The 17,765-nt window shown below is 42.7% G+C and overlaps 2 protein-coding genes across 3 annotated transcripts; one reads left to right on the top strand and one right to left on the bottom strand.

The window, feature by feature from the left end:
• The first annotated feature begins 544 nt into the window (after positions 1-544).
• On the top strand, positions 545-5,551 carry dhrs7 (dehydrogenase/reductase (SDR family) member 7). Of its 2 annotated transcripts, none has more exons than XM_037072651.1 (7): positions 545-684; positions 2,379-2,531; positions 2,786-2,892; positions 3,346-3,585; positions 3,804-3,926; positions 4,026-4,241; positions 5,194-5,551. In XM_037072651.1, exons 1-7 carry the CDS (start codon positions 645-647, stop codon positions 5,233-5,235), a joined length of 921 nt encoding a protein of 306 aa, XP_036928546.1. In that variant the 5' UTR covers positions 545-644; the 3' UTR covers positions 5,236-5,551. The 2 variants fall into 2 exon arrangements, with proteins under 2 accessions (XP_036928546.1, XP_036928545.1); XM_037072650.1 differs by lacking the exon at positions 545-684 and adding an exon at positions 1,554-1,808.
• A 39-nt stretch (positions 5,552-5,590) lies between these two features.
• Positions 5,591-14,504, bottom strand: pcnx4 (pecanex 4). Its single transcript, XM_037072644.1, has 11 exons — positions 14,362-14,504; positions 12,694-13,468; positions 12,428-12,607; positions 11,599-12,137; positions 11,397-11,497; positions 11,029-11,151; positions 10,068-10,428; positions 8,349-8,452; positions 7,161-8,266; positions 6,862-7,048; positions 5,591-6,669 (listed from the first exon to the last, which is right to left on the bottom strand). The coding sequence occupies exons 2-11, from the start codon at positions 13,389-13,391 to the stop codon at positions 6,418-6,420; spliced, it is 3,651 nt and encodes a 1,216-aa protein (XP_036928539.1). The 5' UTR covers positions 13,392-13,468; positions 14,362-14,504; the 3' UTR covers positions 5,591-6,417.
• Between the last annotated feature and the right edge of the window lie 3,261 nt (positions 14,505-17,765).

Here is a 17,765-nt window from a genome sequence, read left to right as displayed (position 1 = left end):
ATCCTCTCAACATGACTGTTTAATGTTTTTTAACTGATTGAAAGTAAGAATCCCCCTGAGAGTTAAAAAATATTTGTCATGAAACTTTAAGAATTGGATAATGTACACAGTTGGGCAAACACCTGCTGTGAAGGTGTGACAGCAAACCTCTTGAGGTGTTAAAGTAACGCTTTTCCGTATAAGGTTATATTTCTCTAATTGGCAAAAGTCTTGACCAAGCGCCCCTTCATGATCTAAAAGCATTTGGTTTCTGAGACGATTTTTATTAAGGATATGGAGATCTTGTTCAAGAATAAATGATGGCTGTAAAAATAATAAACTAACTGGATCACTTTATGATGAAGTCCTAATTCATTTATTTGTTTGTTTGTTTTTGCATTAATTTATTTTATGCTCTAAGGCTTAATCTGTTATGATAGAGGCTATTTTTTAAAATGCCATTTCATCCAAATTTTATAGTGAAATTAAAGAAAAAGAAAAATGACAGAGACTTTTTCGGTGAACAACCTGGGTTCAGTGTGCAACTTTTACCGGAAATTGATGGGCAGCCATCTTTGAGCGCACTATCCAGGTCTTCTTAATACTTCTGGAGCACAAAGCCACAGAAACGAGACCCGGATGTTGCGGGTTGCGTACTCGAAAATATGACATCATCCCTGAAGAGTTGCGGCTGCCGCACAGAGGGTATGTGTACAAGTACATAGGCTCCGAAATCTGAGATATCGCGCATCACTGCGTTTAGATGTAATTTAACCGCATTTTGAGTACACTGTGTTCTTCTGTCATATAATTTGTGACAGTGATGGGGCAACTTTTGCACAAGGACTGAAATTTATCAAAACAAACAAAAAAATGCACATACAGGAGTCCACGTCCTTGATGCTGAGAAACATTCTTGTCAACTTGTGATGAATATGAGTCAGCCAGTACTTTACAGACTTTATGTTTTCCATCAAAATATGCCTTGTCAAAAAGTAACGTTCAGGATTCAGCTCTAGAACAGTCTGTACATAGAGCCCACTGTCAAGGTCACCTGTCAGCTTCCACTGTTCATTCTCTGTTGACCTGTGCATTATTGCAACATCAGAGGCCCTGGGAAACATATTCCATCCCTCTCTCGGCTATATGATGCTTTGTATGTTGCGCTGCTGCACATTTTAACATGGTGAGAGTGCCCATGGCTTATTTTGGCTTTACAGCTTTGTTGTGAACGAGAATTTTGCTTTGAAACAACAACTAAAACTGAGCCAAAAGTTTATGCGTAACACCATGTAACTGCTCTGGGTGGAGTTAAGTATTGCAAGAAGCTGACATCCGCCACAGAGAAGGAAAAAAAAAGAATGTTTTTTGCAAGCTCAAGAAGGAAAAAGACAACAGCTTATTATTATGCAATTTTCCAGCAGAGGAATACTGTACACAATGTTAATCAGACCTTTTTTATTTCAAAGACTGCACTGGCACAACTTAGACCACAGATCCAGGGTTGTTTTATTGTTATTGTTATTATTGTTATGATGACGTATATGTATCTTGTCAATCGCTGAGCTTTAATTTTGAAAGTTTAACAGCGGATGTGACGTCATACCCGCGAGCTGCAGGTCTGTTCTGGCGGATCCTTGTACTATTTACCTTCTCCGCTTCAGTGTTAAGTCCGTATACATATATTCGTCTAGAACAAATGGACTGCTGTATCGTATCCGCACTGTGGTGTTTTATGCCACTTTATTTTCTTATTCACTTCCTGTGTTTCATTTTCGCCGACGCAGACTTCACTCTGCTGTGGGGAAGTCTGTTAGGACACAAGCCCGGTGAGTGCACCCTGTCACGTCTCTTAGAAGAGCTCCGGTTGTCATTCACAAACAAGGGGTGATAGTGGCTCGATCTCAAGACGTGGCTGCAGTCTCACCATAACTGGTTTCACCTTTGACTCACTTCATGGCCCTCTGAGTGCACAGTTTATATCCACAGTAAATATGTGAGGAAAGCTTTTCTTACATTGTCGAGGAAGTGGCACAAAAGGAAAAAAAGTACATCCAAAGTGTAGTAAAGTGAATGTTGCTTCCCAGTACTGTTAAAGACATCACACAGGGTTGGTAAAAAAAAAAAAAAAAAAAGCACTGCAGTAATAGAAGTAGTGAGAAGACTGCAAAAGAATGCTTTGTTATATGTCAGTTAGCCTAACACTAAATTATTATAGCAAAAATATATAATATAATAGAGGCTATATTTTTGTTTTTTTGGGGGAATATTCTAGAATTCTTTTGAAGGTCCCTTAGGGAGATCTGAGAAAATGGCTTTGTAATCCACATAAAGCTGCAGTAAGGCTCATAGTCCCTGCATATGACATTAATTGACAGTTGTGTCTCATTGTTAATCAGAGAATAAGCTGAAGGGGATGGTGGCTTGGGTCACTGGAGCCTCCAGTGGTATTGGAGAGGAGCTGGCCTGCCAGCTAGCCAAGTGTGGGTCCCGTCTCGTCTTGTCTGCTAGACGTGAGGCTGAGCTGAAGAGGGTGAAGCAGCGGTGTTTAGGTAAGAGATTTCTGGTAAGAGATTATTGTGTACTTAAGCTTCACCAGTGCTTGAACTGAAAGTCTTTAACTCTGCCAGTTCAGGCACAAGTATAACACGGTCACAACACTTTTCCATAGAACGTCTTCTCTTATTTGCGGTGTTTTCTTTCTCACACCAAGAGTAAATTGCATAAGGGTGTCAGCACTTGACCTGACTTTGTTTCACTGCCACTCCGTCTGAAGCTGAATTCTTTTCATCATGTATTCCTCAAGAGTGCTCTGACCTCCAGGATAAAGACATTCTTGTTCTTCCACTGGATTTGTTGGAGAGGACATCACATGAAGAAAAAACTAAAGCTGTGATCCAATACTTTGGACGTGTAAGGCCACTGCAATTGTTCATTTATAATACAGTGTCTTTCATCACTAGTGTCATGGCAGCTTTACCATTTGTTCAACAATATTTTGCACTATTTAGATGACTAGTTTTTCAGTTACATAGACATAACTGTGTTTAAAGGATTAAAGCCATAAAATGAATCACTTTACGGGGCACCGTTTGGCTTGGTGGGTGGAGCGGGTGTCCCATGTGCAGAGGCTTTGTCCTCGCTGCAGCGGCCCCGGGTCCCAGCCTGGGTCCCTTTGCTCAGCTGTTCTATCAATAAAACCAAAACACACTATATATATTAAAAAAAATCACTTTACTTTGGTGCCCTCTATTATCATAGAATGTACAGATGTGACTATGAGTATGAAGCCAGAGGATTCTATCCATAGACATTTTTTAAGTTTCCCTTTTCTCCGGTTCCATCCAATTTTCCATGCCTTGCCAGGTTGATATCCTCATTAACAATGGCGGCCGAAGCCAGCGCTCTCTCTGCGTGGAGACCAGCGTTGATGTGTATCAGGCTTTGATGGAGCTCAACTTCCTGGGCACGGTTTCCATCACCAAGCAGGTGCTGCCTTACATGATGCAGCAAGGCACTGGGAGCATTGTGACCGTCAGCAGTGTTGTCGGCCTGGCTGGGGCGCCCCTGGCAACAGGATACTCTGCCAGCAAACATGCTCTCCAGGTGAGTGGAATACAGGAATACTTTATGTTTTTAATGTGTTTTCTCTCATTTCATTTTCCAATGAGTTGTTGATGATTTTTCAGAAAACACTAACGTTCATCACAGACGAGCTGGTCTGTTTTATCTCCAACTTACTTGTGGAATAAGTACCTTCACAAGTGATGCGCTGTCCAGGATCGTGTGTATCCTGTTCTTGATGGTTACTGCATTGTCGACAGGGTTTCTTTAATTCTCTTCGGACCGAGCTGACTGACTTTCCAAACATACTCATCAGCACAGTGTGTCCAGGGCCTGTGCAATCACAGATAGTCCAGAATGCCTTCACAGAGGAAGTGAACAAGGTAATGTATTTTATTTACCTGTTTTTGTTTTTTTACCTGTATTTGATGTGTGTGGTATTAGTTTGTTTTCAGTAACCTGTTACTTTTCCATCACCAAAGCCTGTGGCCACAGCTGGTAACCAGGAACACAAGATGCCAACAAGTCGCTGTGTGCATTTAATGCTGGTGGGAATTGCCAACGGTGTCAAGGAAATGTGGATCGCGCAGCAGCCCTTCCTCCTGTTTTACTACGTCTGGCAGTACGCGCCCACATTCGCCTGGTTCATCACAAACAAGCTGGGCAGAAAGAGGGTACAGAATTTCAAAGCTGGTCTGGTAGGTATATAATCTCTGTACAGTTAATACGGTGGTTCCTGGTTCAACCATTGTCCTTTAATAGCAATAACACAAAACCCTCAATAAAACAGCTTATTATCTTGTCTTACACTTGGTGCTTGGTTTAGATTTATTTGGCCTTTGGACAGAGTCAAGCTAACTTTTCCCTGTTTTCAGTCTTTGCTAAGCTAACTGGCTGCTGGCTTCAGTTACATATCTATCAGCATAGACCTGAAAGTGCTGTCAGTCTTCTCCTCAAACAAGGAAGAGTATTTCTTAAAATTAAAATTGTTTGGATGTTCCGTGGGTGTATAGGACCATTAACAAAACATTCCCTGCACTGATTCAAAGTAATTTTCCATATTTAAAATGTATGTACACCTGGTGAAATTCAGAGAAAGCAACTCGCTTTACTCAGAAGGCTCTCTTGTGTGTTGTGTCAAGATTGTTACCGTATGTTTGGCCATATTAAGTTAAACCTGAGACTGGGGGAACCTCAACATTTCTGCACCTAGTACTCAATGCAAAATACTGCAGACACAGTGCAGAGCTGTCTCTTAACAGCTGGGGGGGCCTTAGCTGTTGTTGACCTTGCGTGAGTCTAATAAGAATAAGACTGTGGCCAGGGTATGACAGTGAGCTTGACTATTTCCCGGCGGTGCGGACTGACTGACTGACTGACCAGTTTGTCTGTTGGCCTCTGCTGGTCAGTGACGGCTTAGGGCCATGTAAAAAGGTCATATTCCAGCAGGCCAGACATTGAAGCGTCACATGCTAACTGTCTCTTGCGTATCCTTTAGAGACCAAAAAAGAAAACTGCCGTCTGCAGCCTATACATCTTGAAAAAAATTGACACAATGCTCCTAAACCTTCGAGAAAGTAGAAAAAAAAACACACCAGGAAGCAATACATTTCTCACATCATTGCTTACACCTAGTCTTTTCTTTTGCAGGATGCTGACTCGGCATACTTCACCAAGCCCAAGACCTCCTGAAGGTCACATCCTCAAAGGGAAACACATTTATTGCATTCCAAATAGAAAAGTGATTTCCCTGCCAAATTTTCAGGTCTTTGCCTTCATCTAGAGGGAACATTTTAAGGACACTGCTGCCTCAACAGCTCAGAGCCGTCTTCCCAGGGCATGGCAGGGTCTGACAAAAATGGCTCATTTTAATTTTATCATGCGGTCATCTCAAATGTAAATAAAATGCTATACTTAACTGTCTTGTAACAAACATATCTAACATCATTATGTCAACTTTGCTATGGATTCCAAGTAGGAATGCCTAATAAAATTTAGTTTGGATCAATTTTTCCGTTTGTGTGTGTTTAGTGAAATACAACACCACTTCTGCCAAGCTATTTTATTATAAGTATATACAGTTACACATATAAAAATCAACAATATGTACAAGAGACTATGGACAAAAATTCATTTAACTCGTCATTCTAAATTGTAAACAAGTGAACTGTAAACAAAACGATAGCACTAAACACCTTACACATACAGCAAGACATACCCAAGGCACATCCTCGATATCTTAGCAAAACATTGAAGTTCTTGTCCCGTTTTTTTGTGGGCAGGGAGGGGAGTCACCTGAAAGTTGTGAAATCTAAAAAGTACAATAAAAACCAGAGGTATTCAGCTGTTGTCTTCTAGAGGGGAGGTGGGCAAATGAATTCACTTCTTTTCAAAGCACAAACAATCAACAAACCACAAAACGTATGTGCTTCGGTGGGGAACCAATTAGGGACTCTCTGAAGATACAAATGTTCAATTAGAAATGTTTTCATCTCTAATGTGCTGTTCTAGGAGGTAGTCCACATTCTCAGTTGAAATCTGTTGACAAGATTTTGCAACTTGTACAAGCGTACAGTGGTGATGCCATTGCTTCTTCCTCTGCTGTGCGAAAGGAAGCACCAAAACTCTCAAATCAATGTATAAAAAAATTACAAAGGATGTTCCCATACATACAAGATACCTCTGAGCTCATATGAGTGAACAGTTTCAAAAGTAAAACTCCAAAGTTGTCTGAAGGTATCTGATGATTTTGCTATAGGTGCCACATGAATTTCAGAATAACCATGAACTTTGGAAATGGACATTTGCCTCTTGTAGTACCGACTGAAAAGCATCCTCTTCCCTTTCAGCAGAAAGGGCAGAAGAAGCCACAGGTCAGAGGCAGGGGAAGTGAAGGGGGGCTGAGGAGTATATGGGGTATCCCAGAGGGGGATCGGCTGCCTGAACTGTGAGGTTCCTCAGCATGAAGGGGTGAGCCTGGATGCTGTAACGCTCCTCGTCATCATTGGTAGCATACAGGAGCTCCCAGGACAGGTTTGCCCACTGGCCTCGCACCCCCTCTCCATTCAGACGGCCCACGTGTACCAGTTGCTCCTGCAGGGACAGCACTCGCCCTGTGTAGGTACCCTGTTGACCATGCAAGCAAATCATACAAGTGTAAAACATTTCACTTTCAACATTTTCTCCAAGTTAATACTGTAACCTCAATCTTATTCAAATAACTGAAAAAAGAATAAGCGTAGGTAAGGCCTTAACAGATGTGCTTTGATATTTTATATCTCAGACAGAATGAAAAGAAAGACTTGTGGGTGTATTTACCATAGCAAGGTCATGTCCTAGAGAGAAAAGGAAAGGTTTCTCCTGAAGCACACTGTCATGCCAGCCTTTCTCTGTCACCAGGCCAATGTACCAGTCCCTTTCATATTCCTCCAAGGTGCTGAACAATTCCTCAGGGGACTCCATTGGTCCTAGACTTGCTTGATCAAACAGCAGCTTGAAACTGAACCTGAGGGCAAACAAAACCACAGGCATTTAATGAAATAATGTCTTTTTTCTGAAATAAATGAGCTCTATTGATCAGAATTAGCACAACCTAAAAAGTCTGCCAAGTCTTTCACCTGAAAGCACGAAGTGCGAGCTGGTAAAGTTCTTTACTTGAGGAGAGCCAGTCAAGTCCTTCCGTCCACAATATATCTCCACAATAGAGTCTGTAGACATAACTGGGACTGGTGAAGGCAGACTCAGCCCCTAGTGAGATGAGACATGAAAGTGCAACCTGTGTGTGCAGCTCTTTCAAGGCTTCATCCTCCTTCAGTGCTTTGGTCATGTCCTCTGAGGTCTCACCCTGCACAGTGGGCCCAAATCGCCCCAAGGTGAACCTGTACCAGTCCTCAGGAAACAAAGGCCTGAGCTGCAGCAAGCGGGAAGGTAGCAGAGGTGCTGTCCTCCACCCTGTCGGTAGGTTGAATACCTCTGACTGGGGGCAGCTGAAGTTCAGCTGGGGGAGAGAGCCGGGACTGTCTCTAAAGACCTCTGTGTTACGGCCTTTATCCACTGCTGGCATCCCGATGCCCAGACCCAGAGGCTGCAGCGGCTGCAGGGCAGAGAGAGCCATGTTTTCAAACAGACTGTCCATCTCCACAGAGCCAGGCAGAGAGGCTCCAATCTGCAGTGCTCCGTGTCCAGGCTGGACCTCTGCTGTCACTAACGCCACCGTCCGCCTAGCTGGTTGAGGTCCAAATAAGTCATCTTCATCTGACCAATCACCAAAGGAAGTCAAACTGGAGCTGTCCTGTCTGAACCTGAGAGAAGACACATTGGATTCCACTACAACAGCCTCAGATGGCTGGTTACAAGTGGTCTGGGCCAGCTGGGAGGACTGGGACTTCCTGCCTCCAACTCCCGGCCCTTCTTCACTGCTCCACAGAAATCCTTTATGTTTCTGCACACAGTATCTGAGGAGCAACCAGACCAGAGCCTTTAGAAAGTCGTCCTGAAGCTTCCTCAAATTATCATGAGAGTCAATGATGCCAGAGAGAACATTTCGGGCATCAGAGTAGACTCGCACCGCGAGGGCAGCACAAGGGGTGAGGGTGTTCCCCCAGTGCAGGTTAAAGCCTTGAGTGAAACCAAGCCGCTCAGGCCGCTCAAACGCAGCTTCAAACACCTCATCCACCCTCCGTGCCTCCACGGTATGGCAAGATGTCTCCTGCAGCTCCAGGCCCTGTAACAAACAACACTGCACCGTCATCTTGTATCAACAAAAAACAGAAGACGGAAATATAAAAAACAGAAATATATAGTACCTTAATGTTGACTGTACAGTAGCCATATCCTCTCTCCAGGATCATTATCCAAACCATACGGTCCTGGAAGCGGCCAAGAAAATGAGAGCCTGGGGCTAAAGAACCTACAGAGGGGAGAGAAATTCATCAACCATTCATGCATCTATCACGTAAAGAGACATGAAGTGTAAATTGAGGGCAAGAAGAAAGGAAAACACACAACATACTGCATGTACATCATGTAACACACATTATTAAGGGACTCTTGGTGCACATCCCTTTCATTTTGCATCAGCTGTGCGCCCCTCTCCTGACTATGTGGATAACATGGCTACTGGATGAGCTGCAGGGAGACGCGTACCATCACAGTAGTACAGGAAGGTCATGATACTGTTTTAACTGGCTGACTGCACAGAGATCTAAATATTGAATCTTTTTCTTGGCCTTAGCTTTCCATTAATCTCTAAAAACTAATTCCTTTTACACAATGTGGGCTTTTTATTTTGGGTGGCAGAAGACAGCAGGCAGACGTTAATTTCATGACAGATGAACAGTGATGGCAAGGTGATGTAGGCTTTTGTTTTAAGCCGACTAGTGCTTGCTTGGCTCAAAGAATAATGTCATGTCCCATAACGACATCTTAGGATAGTCCCTGCCGCTACCTCATGATGGGAAGTGACACGCTGGGCAGATTCCTTTCCTGCTCACTGCTCCACGGCCCCCAGTGTGAGCAGAGCAAAAGAACACTACAAACTGCCATCCTTGGACTGCGAGCACCAACCTAACAAGCGCTTATTCTGAATTATTCATCAACAGCTACAGCATCCCAAAAAACAAAACAAGATGGAGTGATGCCATCACCTCAGTCTTGAATCATCAATCCATAAATAATGATTCTGTACTTGCACTGTTTGTTTCTCTCTTGCCCCCTTCTGATCGAGCCCAGAACAAAATCCTAGCAGCAGCAGCAGCCGCCGCAGCTCCGTTTGGCCTAAGAGTATTATGCAGTTAATGGTGCGGAAACATTTGGATGTAATGAATACAGATCAGAGCTTTTTTTTTTGGGTCACTTCACAGGAAGCTTAACTGGATCATGCAAGCTCACGTTACTGCCAGCAATTCCGAAGAGCTGCTCCCAACAACATTCCCCTTACTATTAAACCATATGAGGTGACGGTTCAGTGCTCTTTGATCTGCATACCGTCCCTACTTGACCTACAGGAAAGTACGGTCATTGCAATTATTGTACAAGTCAAAACACATTCAAGTTACAACAAAAAAAATAAAATAAAATTTTAGAAATAACATTGGAGCTCTGTGGAGTTGTGTGTAATGATGTAGGCTTTAAATGACATAATAATTAAGGAGAAAGAAGGTATGTAACTGAAAGCAAAATAAAAATATTCAATTCAATTGTAGATGTAACTCTGAAACTTCTGATTAATCCAACAGATGAATTAATGAAAGGAAAGGAAAGGAAAATGCATTCCAAAAATGTTTATAATTAATAAATCATTTTAAGACTTAGTGACGATATCTGAAAGCTATTCAAGTTAAAATGCTGATTTCTTCAGTGACAAAAATGATGATTTCCAGCTGTATTCATCTGATTAAAATTTACTTGATGCTGTCAATTAACACTAAAATAGAATATCCAGATATTTTGGGAGATCCTGGAAATGCTGAAATTATAACTGGTCACTTGAAACACTATAAAACGAGTAAAAGTGGACAACTAACCCAGTGACCCTCTTGCAAAGGCCGTCCTGAGAGCAGAGGCCAGACTTCCGCTCATCTGCTGGTAGAAGATTGAGTCTGGGCAGGGACAGGCGGTACCTACGGGGCCTGGCCAACTGCGCTGAGGCCTGGGGAAACCCACCAGGAAGATGGGCAGTGTGAAGAGGGGCAACAGAGGGGCGGAGAGCAGGGCAGAGAGGGTCACCACCGCCAGCAGCAGGGGGCACAGAGAGGCGTTCAGAGCCAAGAGAGTTCCAGCCGACTGGCGGCGCTGCTTCTTCTCTGTCCAAGATGTCACCAACACAGTCAGGGTAAACTTTAGCTTGGCAAAAAACTGGGTCATCCTGTCAAAGATGAGGCCCACCTGGATCAGAAAAGCAAACAAAAAGGGCACTGATCTGTTGAACCACCATCAGGTCTTATCCGCTGAAGTTTTACTTCATGTACATTTTAGAGCTGAACTAACAATTACGACCATGCCAGATATTTTAATCATACATAAAATGAAAATAAGAAAAAGAATAGAATAGAATGGAATGAGAAAAATTCTCATCACAATTTTCCGGAGCCTAAAGTGACATCATATTGTTTCTGTTGTTCAACCAACCACCACTCACTACAACCTCAGAAATACACATAAAGCTGAATAAACCCATGACACTAAAATGAACAGATATGCTGTATTGATTGCCATTGATATGTTGCAGAATGTTGGGAAAAAAGGGAAAGGTAAGTATCAGTAACTATGATCATTTTCCATATTTAAGTTTTGATAAGATGCCCCCATTATTGTCTACATCGTTCAGACAAATATAATTCAATTTAAAATCCAAGTGTCCCATGCTGTCAACAGATCACTGTGCTGTGTAAAAATGTAAGAAATGTATCTGTACTGTCACATTCAAGCCGAAACAGAACAACACAGAAGGATCTAATGTTGAGTGGAAATGAATGTTGACCTCACCAGAAGAAGCTGAACGCCAGTCCCCAGGCTGTCCCACCCTGGTAGCATGTTGTTTCCTGCTGCAAGCCGCATCAAGACTACGACCACCATCTGCAGCAGGGCATCCTCAGAACTCTGCCACACCTGAACAGCAACAAAGACAGATCACACTGGGCACGACAGGCACAAAAGCAAGCAAAACACACTTTATGTATAGGGCTGCAACTTACAATTTTTCTTGAGGTACTGTCATACATTTTATTTTATTCAAAACAAGAGCTATGATTTTTGCAAGTTACTTTGGGAATCTGGGTGGGTTTATTATTCACTGTAATAACTAATTTCTCCATGTTATGTTCACAGTGATATTTAGTAGAATGTGAACATACCACTCTAAATGCTCGTGTGAATCCCACACTGAGGGAAGCCCGGTGGAGCAGCTGCAGAGATTTGTCCATAGACAGGAAAGCAATCATTGCAAATGGAGACACTGTGAAATAAAACAGTAAATGTGAATCAGAACAGATTCATACAGAGAATTGTTGTTTTTACACCTCAGCTAGATTGAAGATCAGATCATAACAAGCTCACCAAGATAAAGAAGGACTCTTCTGATTGCTGCAGCGATGTATAATCCTCTGTTCCTCTGCTTGAATGTCTGCACACTGGACATGCCTTTAGGGTACAGGGGATTGAGAAACACTCCTCCAAATACATAGGCCCCCTGGATCTCTCTGAGAGCCCAGCAGAGGCAAAATAGTACGAGGAGGAGGTAGCTGACAGGCGCCTGAGGCCCAGTGACTGGGCTCTGGGACTGAGCTGAGCCGAGGAAGTGATGCAACACCCCTGCCTCTGCCACTGCCACCAGTAGCATGCTCAAATATAGCAGCAGCTCCCTGCAGCCCAGACTCCAGCCAAAAGAACTGGGAGGAGGGGGTGGTGACCCCCCTCTGCGAAATCCACGGTCCCCAAAGGCTGCCCTGGGACCTCTGCAGAGTGCGCCAACCTGGCTGAGATCCAGGCTCAGCAGAAATCCCGTAGAGATAGAGAAGAGAACCACACCCAGGGTTGACGGGATGAAGTAATTACACACAGCCACGCCGGCAGATACAGCAAACATCAACAGCAGCCTGTGAGAATACACACAAAGAGTCCTGATGATGATGATATATAGGTTACATTCACATTTGTCATTCAAATGGGACTTTTAGCACGTGATAAGGACTGGTTTCTCACACAAAATGACCACAATGTGAGTGAAAGATATCATCAGAGCCAAAGATTCTTTAATTTAATCTAAATGTATAAAAGAGATCTACTTGTATAATTGGTAACATATTTGATTATTTTTCATCATTTAGCTCTTGGCACTGCCAGAACATTATTTTTTACCTATATCAGCGCAAAACTGCTGATGTACCTGAGGTTGCTGGACATGGGCGAGCCCCCTAAACCAAACACAAGAGCCTGCTCCATGCCCCAGAGGAGCAGGGCATCCAGGGGAGGCAGGATACCGAGCGCCCACAGCAGAGGTAGGAAGAGGAACAGCACATGAAGAACCTGGCTGGCCAGTTGAAGCTCAGGGACTGGGCCTGTAAACCTAAATCAGAGCAAGAAAATTGATATTTATTGTAGCAAGAAGCTTTGTGAAATAGCAAAAAAGAGGACTTCTAAACTGTTGCTCACCTATCAGCCAAGTCCACAGCAATGAAAATAAAAATGTAGAGGGGCCGGGTGAGGGGGGTGATTTCATAAGTGTCCTGTGCCTGGAAAGTGGCCGTCTCTGTGGCTGTATTTACTATAAGAGAATACTCAGCTATACACAGTGTCACCCAACTCAGAACATAGACCACCAGGGATATGCCAATGCTGCCGTAGAGAGCCGTCAGTCTGCCAAGGAACACATACCATGTCCCAAAGCCACAGAGTACCCCGGCTAGGACTGTATGCAGCACCACATTGAGCCCAAACCTCTTCCCAGGGGCAATAAATCGGACCGTCTCCGGGCTGACACAGTGGGTGAATTCCACTTCCTCTTCATCGACCAGTATGTTGGGTGCACCGAGTCTCTCCACCTCGCCACTCCTCCGAGCAGCGTACAACGCCAGGGCCTGGACACCCGCTGCACCCCCGAACATAAGCATACCAGAGAGCACTGTGGCGTGGAGCTCCTGAAGAAGCTGCAGCTGGCAGAGAAGAGTACCAATGCCCCCAAAAAGCCATGGTGTCAAGAACAAGATGGCCTGATTGACGTAAACATATGGTGGGGCACAGTAGCCCAACTTGAAGCGTGGACCCCCCAAAATGGTCTGGGGGAAGCGCTTCCAGAAGAACTCCTGCTTGTACTCATTAAGAAGGGGCACATCTGGCCCCATTCTGACCATTCCCGAAGGGGTGGCAGGTCATCTCCACACAGCTGAAGGAGAGTGTCCATTCATTGTGTCACACACAATGAATCTACCTGCAATGGAGGAATTATTGATTATTATCAAGCAAACTAGAGATGCACCAATACCACATCGTCACTGTCATACAACAGCAGCACTAGACTGTACCTCTTGTGAGTAACATTATACAAGTTTGAGTTAAATCACTGATTACATCCTGCAATATATTGTCAGGTATTTCCTGCCTGTACATGGATAGCATTGGAATTAATGAGAACTTCTTCCAAAAAGAAAATGTCATTTCTTACAGCTATCGGGCAATACATTCAATACTGGGCCCTCTGCAATCAACTGAATATGCACTGATAACATTTTATGTATAATCACATAGGATTTCAATGTTCATTTTATTTCATCTCTAAATAAAATAAATTGTATTTCCAAAACCTCTGTAACTACACCAAGACAGGCATGTTTTTGAAGCCTTACACCGATGGTTCCTCCTAATCTCTCCATCAATCAGGTGAGTTAACTGTCTTGATATACGCGGATTAAATTATCGTTAGCACATCATACAACACGCTGATTTTTAAAGTTTAAAATAACAAATAAACCACGAATATACGTCTGTATATTAGGTTTGACACAAAATGAGCCACATGAGCAACAGCTGCTGAGGTGCCATAAGAACACACCACAGAAGCAGTAGCTTGTGGATGCGCTAACATGAGCTAACCTGTCCAGGCTCGTAACCGGACACATCGACTCATACCTTAAGTACCAAACCAGGTAATTCACGATAAGTAAACTGTTTTCTGAGCCTCTCTGAGACTCTTTACCATAGCTAGCTGTATTATTGTTAGCTAGCAGTCTTTTCAGCTTGATTATCCGTTAGCTTACTATAACTAACAGGTTAATAACAGCAGGTTGGCAACCTGCGGAGTCAACATGTGTGAGACAAACTTACCTTTAACAGCAGAACAGCCTACCGCGGATAAGCTGTGTGCAATATTTGACGATATAGGCAGTATTACGAGGAAAAGGGCGGAAATCGCCAGCAATAACATTAGCTGCGAGCTAACCGCTTGAGAGCCAAGCAACATCGGCATGATACACAGACAGATTGTACCCAATAGGAGTCGAGACAAGAAGAGAGCGAGGTTCCTGATAGGTTGAAATATATAAACCCCGCCCCTTACATCACACAAGCGCGCCCCTTCGACAACTACATACACACACGCACACACACACAAACCTTATTACAAATCCATGTGTGTTGTCACTTAAGGATAAAGACAAGACGGCGAAATTTTGTCAGATTTTTAGGGAGTTAACTGGGCTCAGGTATAAGTTGAACAGACACAAAAACATATAAATAAATAATAAAATAAAATGAATTATGGAAGCATTTTACACAAACACAGGTTTACTTATACATAGGCATAGATATAGTATGGTAATGACACTTCCATATGTGTTCAACAGCAGCTGCCTGACACACATTGTTCTATGTGTGTATCAGTAATGCTGCAGTATAGACACACTGTGTTTTACCTGCACACCAAACCTGGGACACATCAGCTGTGAATGGCAGGCAGAGGTGCACATCTGTTGTGTTTCCTGTCACGGGTTGTATGCCAACTGGGAGCAGGAGGAGTTAAGCGATCACACACTGTATTTTGGAGTTGGATTAGAACTGAATATTTTGAAGAGAAAATCATATTTCTTTTAGCTTTTGTCCGCATTTGATGAGTGGTAATTACACATATCATACACACTAGTGGCCCAGAAATACGATGGTGGTCCTCCAAATGATTCACTACTTTAAAGAACTTCTGGCATTCTTAACAATAAAATGTATTAAAAAGCCATTGAGTATCTATTTCAGGACACATTAGACTGCGGTTGTCAGTTTTTTTCTGTATTGTTTCCACAGAACAATGAAAAGACCATCCCTCTTTGCAATTATAATTACGTCAAGTGACACATCCCAATGGGTTGTTTATCTTCCTGATCCTGAATAATATTTCAACCTCTTTCTTGCCCCTATCTTTAAATCCTGAATCTAAAGCGCTTAGTTGACCCCAAAAACTGACACAGGATTAGAAATATTAATATTACATTCTAAATCCCTGTCAACGTGTTCTTTATGGGAAAAGAGCAAATCCTACAAGTATTCTATTATTTCAATATAATGAAAGTGATTGTGGTCAAGTGTCTGCCTCTCCAAAAGGCTGAATTGCTTAGAGAGGAGGAGGGCAAAAGGGAGGTTCATGAAGTGATCAACTAAAAAGGCCACAATATCAACACAAAGAAAGAGAATAATCCAGAGCCAAGCGGATTAAATTGTTGTTGTTATTCTTGAGGTAGAGGGGATAAGGGCAGGCAGGAGGTTGTGTTTCCGTGTCATCTTGAAAAAGCAATTTGTGCACTGTGTAGGACACAATAAACCATCACAACAAAAAAAAAGCCCATCCGCCGCGACAACATGTATTGCACCTTGTAATTCTCCCATGGCACCACTTATTTACAATCATTGCTCCATTTTTGTTATAGTTGCCTGATGAAGAATAGCAATTTGAGTTAAGACTTAAGAGATGTTAAAGGAGACAAACAAATGCAAATACCGTGAAATGAAAATGGCTGTTACCAAATTGGCTACAACATCAACAAAAGGCAGACCAACTGAAGGCGCTCTGAAAATTGATTCCGGTTAAATTTACAAGAAAATTGGGTATTTGCCTATTGTTGGGTTATTGTTACCTTGTTTTTGCCCTGTTAACCACATAGCCTGCTTTGTGTGACTGAAATAATGTGATAAATAACACACAAGTTCAATAATGTTATAAATCACACACAAGTCCAGAAATGAATAGCAGTTAAGATTTAATGCTCCTGCGAGACGTCTCATCCAAAATGTTTACACAAAATAAAAGCATTTTCCTTTTCCTCCTAATTGTCACTCTCACTACATTCTTTTATCTGTGTTTTCCCCCATTCACTTTCTCATTTTGTTCTTTATTCTAGGAAGCCTCAGAGGAAACAAATTACAGGAAAATGACAAGCGACAACAATAACTCAATGACAGATTTCAAGAGAGGCAATATGGCGAGATTGTTTTTGAAAAGAGATTGTATTTGAGGGGGATGAAAGATGAACATGGGACATAATATGCACCTTTTAAAAACAAAATAATTTATATTTTGATGATGACCTGCACTTGTTTGCCATCAGCTGCTGAATGTGGAGAGAACATTTCCATTTTTACAACAGCAATTCCAAGTCAAGTGCTAATGTTGGTGTAATTGTAACCTCTCCCAAAACACTCTAAAGTTAATACAAGCTAGTAAGTGTGTAATGCATATGGAGTATAATGTGGTTTGACCATTACACACACTGCACGTAAAGCTTCGATAAGCATCACACAAGATGCAGCGTTATCTTCTTCATCAAACGTCAATCAGTGTTCTCAGCCCTCTAGCTTCACCCACAACATCTACCAATGCTAGAACCAGAGTAGATAGCAGCAAAACCATGGTCCATTCAGCAATTATTCACAGAGTCTTGGACTAATGCTGCTCTGAATGCACAGACACAGCAAATGTAGGGGGTTAGTGGACCAGCAGTAATGGCCCCATACAGAGCATGTGTTTTTCTATGTGTGTGTCTGTGTGTGTGTGTTGGTGGGGATGGGGGAGAGAGCATCATCTATAACTGATTCACAACAAGCTCAAACATGTCTAATCATGAATCCAGACTACAACTGTGGAGACCAACTCGCTCACTTCGCCCCTCTCCACCAACCTCTCCGGCCCTCCTCCACCCTCTCGTTCCCTCCCGCCCGAGCCGGGCTCCATATCAGGCAGATGAAAACATAACCTGTCACATTCCATCCCATTAAACCAGCTATGAACCATGTGGTCTACTCACATGGAGGAGCAAAGAGAGGCAGGGAGGGAGACGGTGAGAGCAGTGCATCTGGGTTCACTCAGAACTGATGAATTATTCACAATCTTTATGGTAATGTCATTTTAATATTAAAAATACTGACAGATATGCAAAAAAAAGAAACATAAGCTAACGCCACACACAGATATACAACTGCACTAAAAACAGTTGTACATCTAACATATCCATACTGCACATGCTGTACACAAATATAAAATGTGTAATTATAATTTGCAATACCTAATGCATTAGAGAGCTCTCACTGAGCCCCCAAATCTGTGCATTAGAGTTTTTTTTTTTTTAATGTGAGTCCATCAGATGCCATTTGATGTCGGGCAGAGAAAGGTAATGACAGTGCACTCACTTGCACAGTCATTAGCCCCGCTTAATGCTGGGAATTAACACAAATTAAGTGAAGTTAAG

This window comes from Acanthopagrus latus, chromosome 16 (genome assembly GCF_904848185.1).
Source record: "Acanthopagrus latus isolate v.2019 chromosome 16, fAcaLat1.1, whole genome shotgun sequence".
In the NCBI taxonomy this organism is placed as follows: Eukaryota; Metazoa; Chordata; class Actinopteri; order Spariformes; family Sparidae; genus Acanthopagrus; species Acanthopagrus latus.
Note: the sequence above shows the minus strand (reverse complement) of the source record. Positions and strands in the feature narration are given on the sequence as shown.

Excerpts from the sequence above, each read along its gene's own strand:
- dhrs7 (XM_037072650.1), top strand. The coding sequence starts at position 1,679 with ATGGACTGCTGTATCGTATCCGCACTGTGGTGTTTTATGCCACTTTAT. Across the intron at positions 3,927-4,025 it reads TCACAGAGGAAGTGAACAAG|CCTGTGGCCACAGCTGGTAA; the intron begins GTAATGTATTTT and ends CCATCACCAAAG. Across the intron at positions 4,242-5,193 it reads AGAATTTCAAAGCTGGTCTG|GATGCTGACTCGGCATACTT; the intron begins GTAGGTATATAA and ends TTTCTTTTGCAG.
- pcnx4 (XM_037072644.1), bottom strand. The coding sequence starts at position 13,391 with ATGGTCAGAATGGGGCCAGATGTGCCCCTTCTTAATGAGTACAAGCAG. Across the intron at positions 10,429-11,028 it reads CTGGCGTTCAGCTTCTTCTG|GTGGGCCTCATCTTTGACAG; the intron begins GTGAGGTCAACA and ends TTTCTGATCCAG. Across the intron at positions 7,049-7,160 it reads CTCGCACTTCGTGCTTTCAG|GTTCAGTTTCAAGCTGCTGT; the intron begins GTGAAAGACTTG and ends GTTTGCCCTCAG.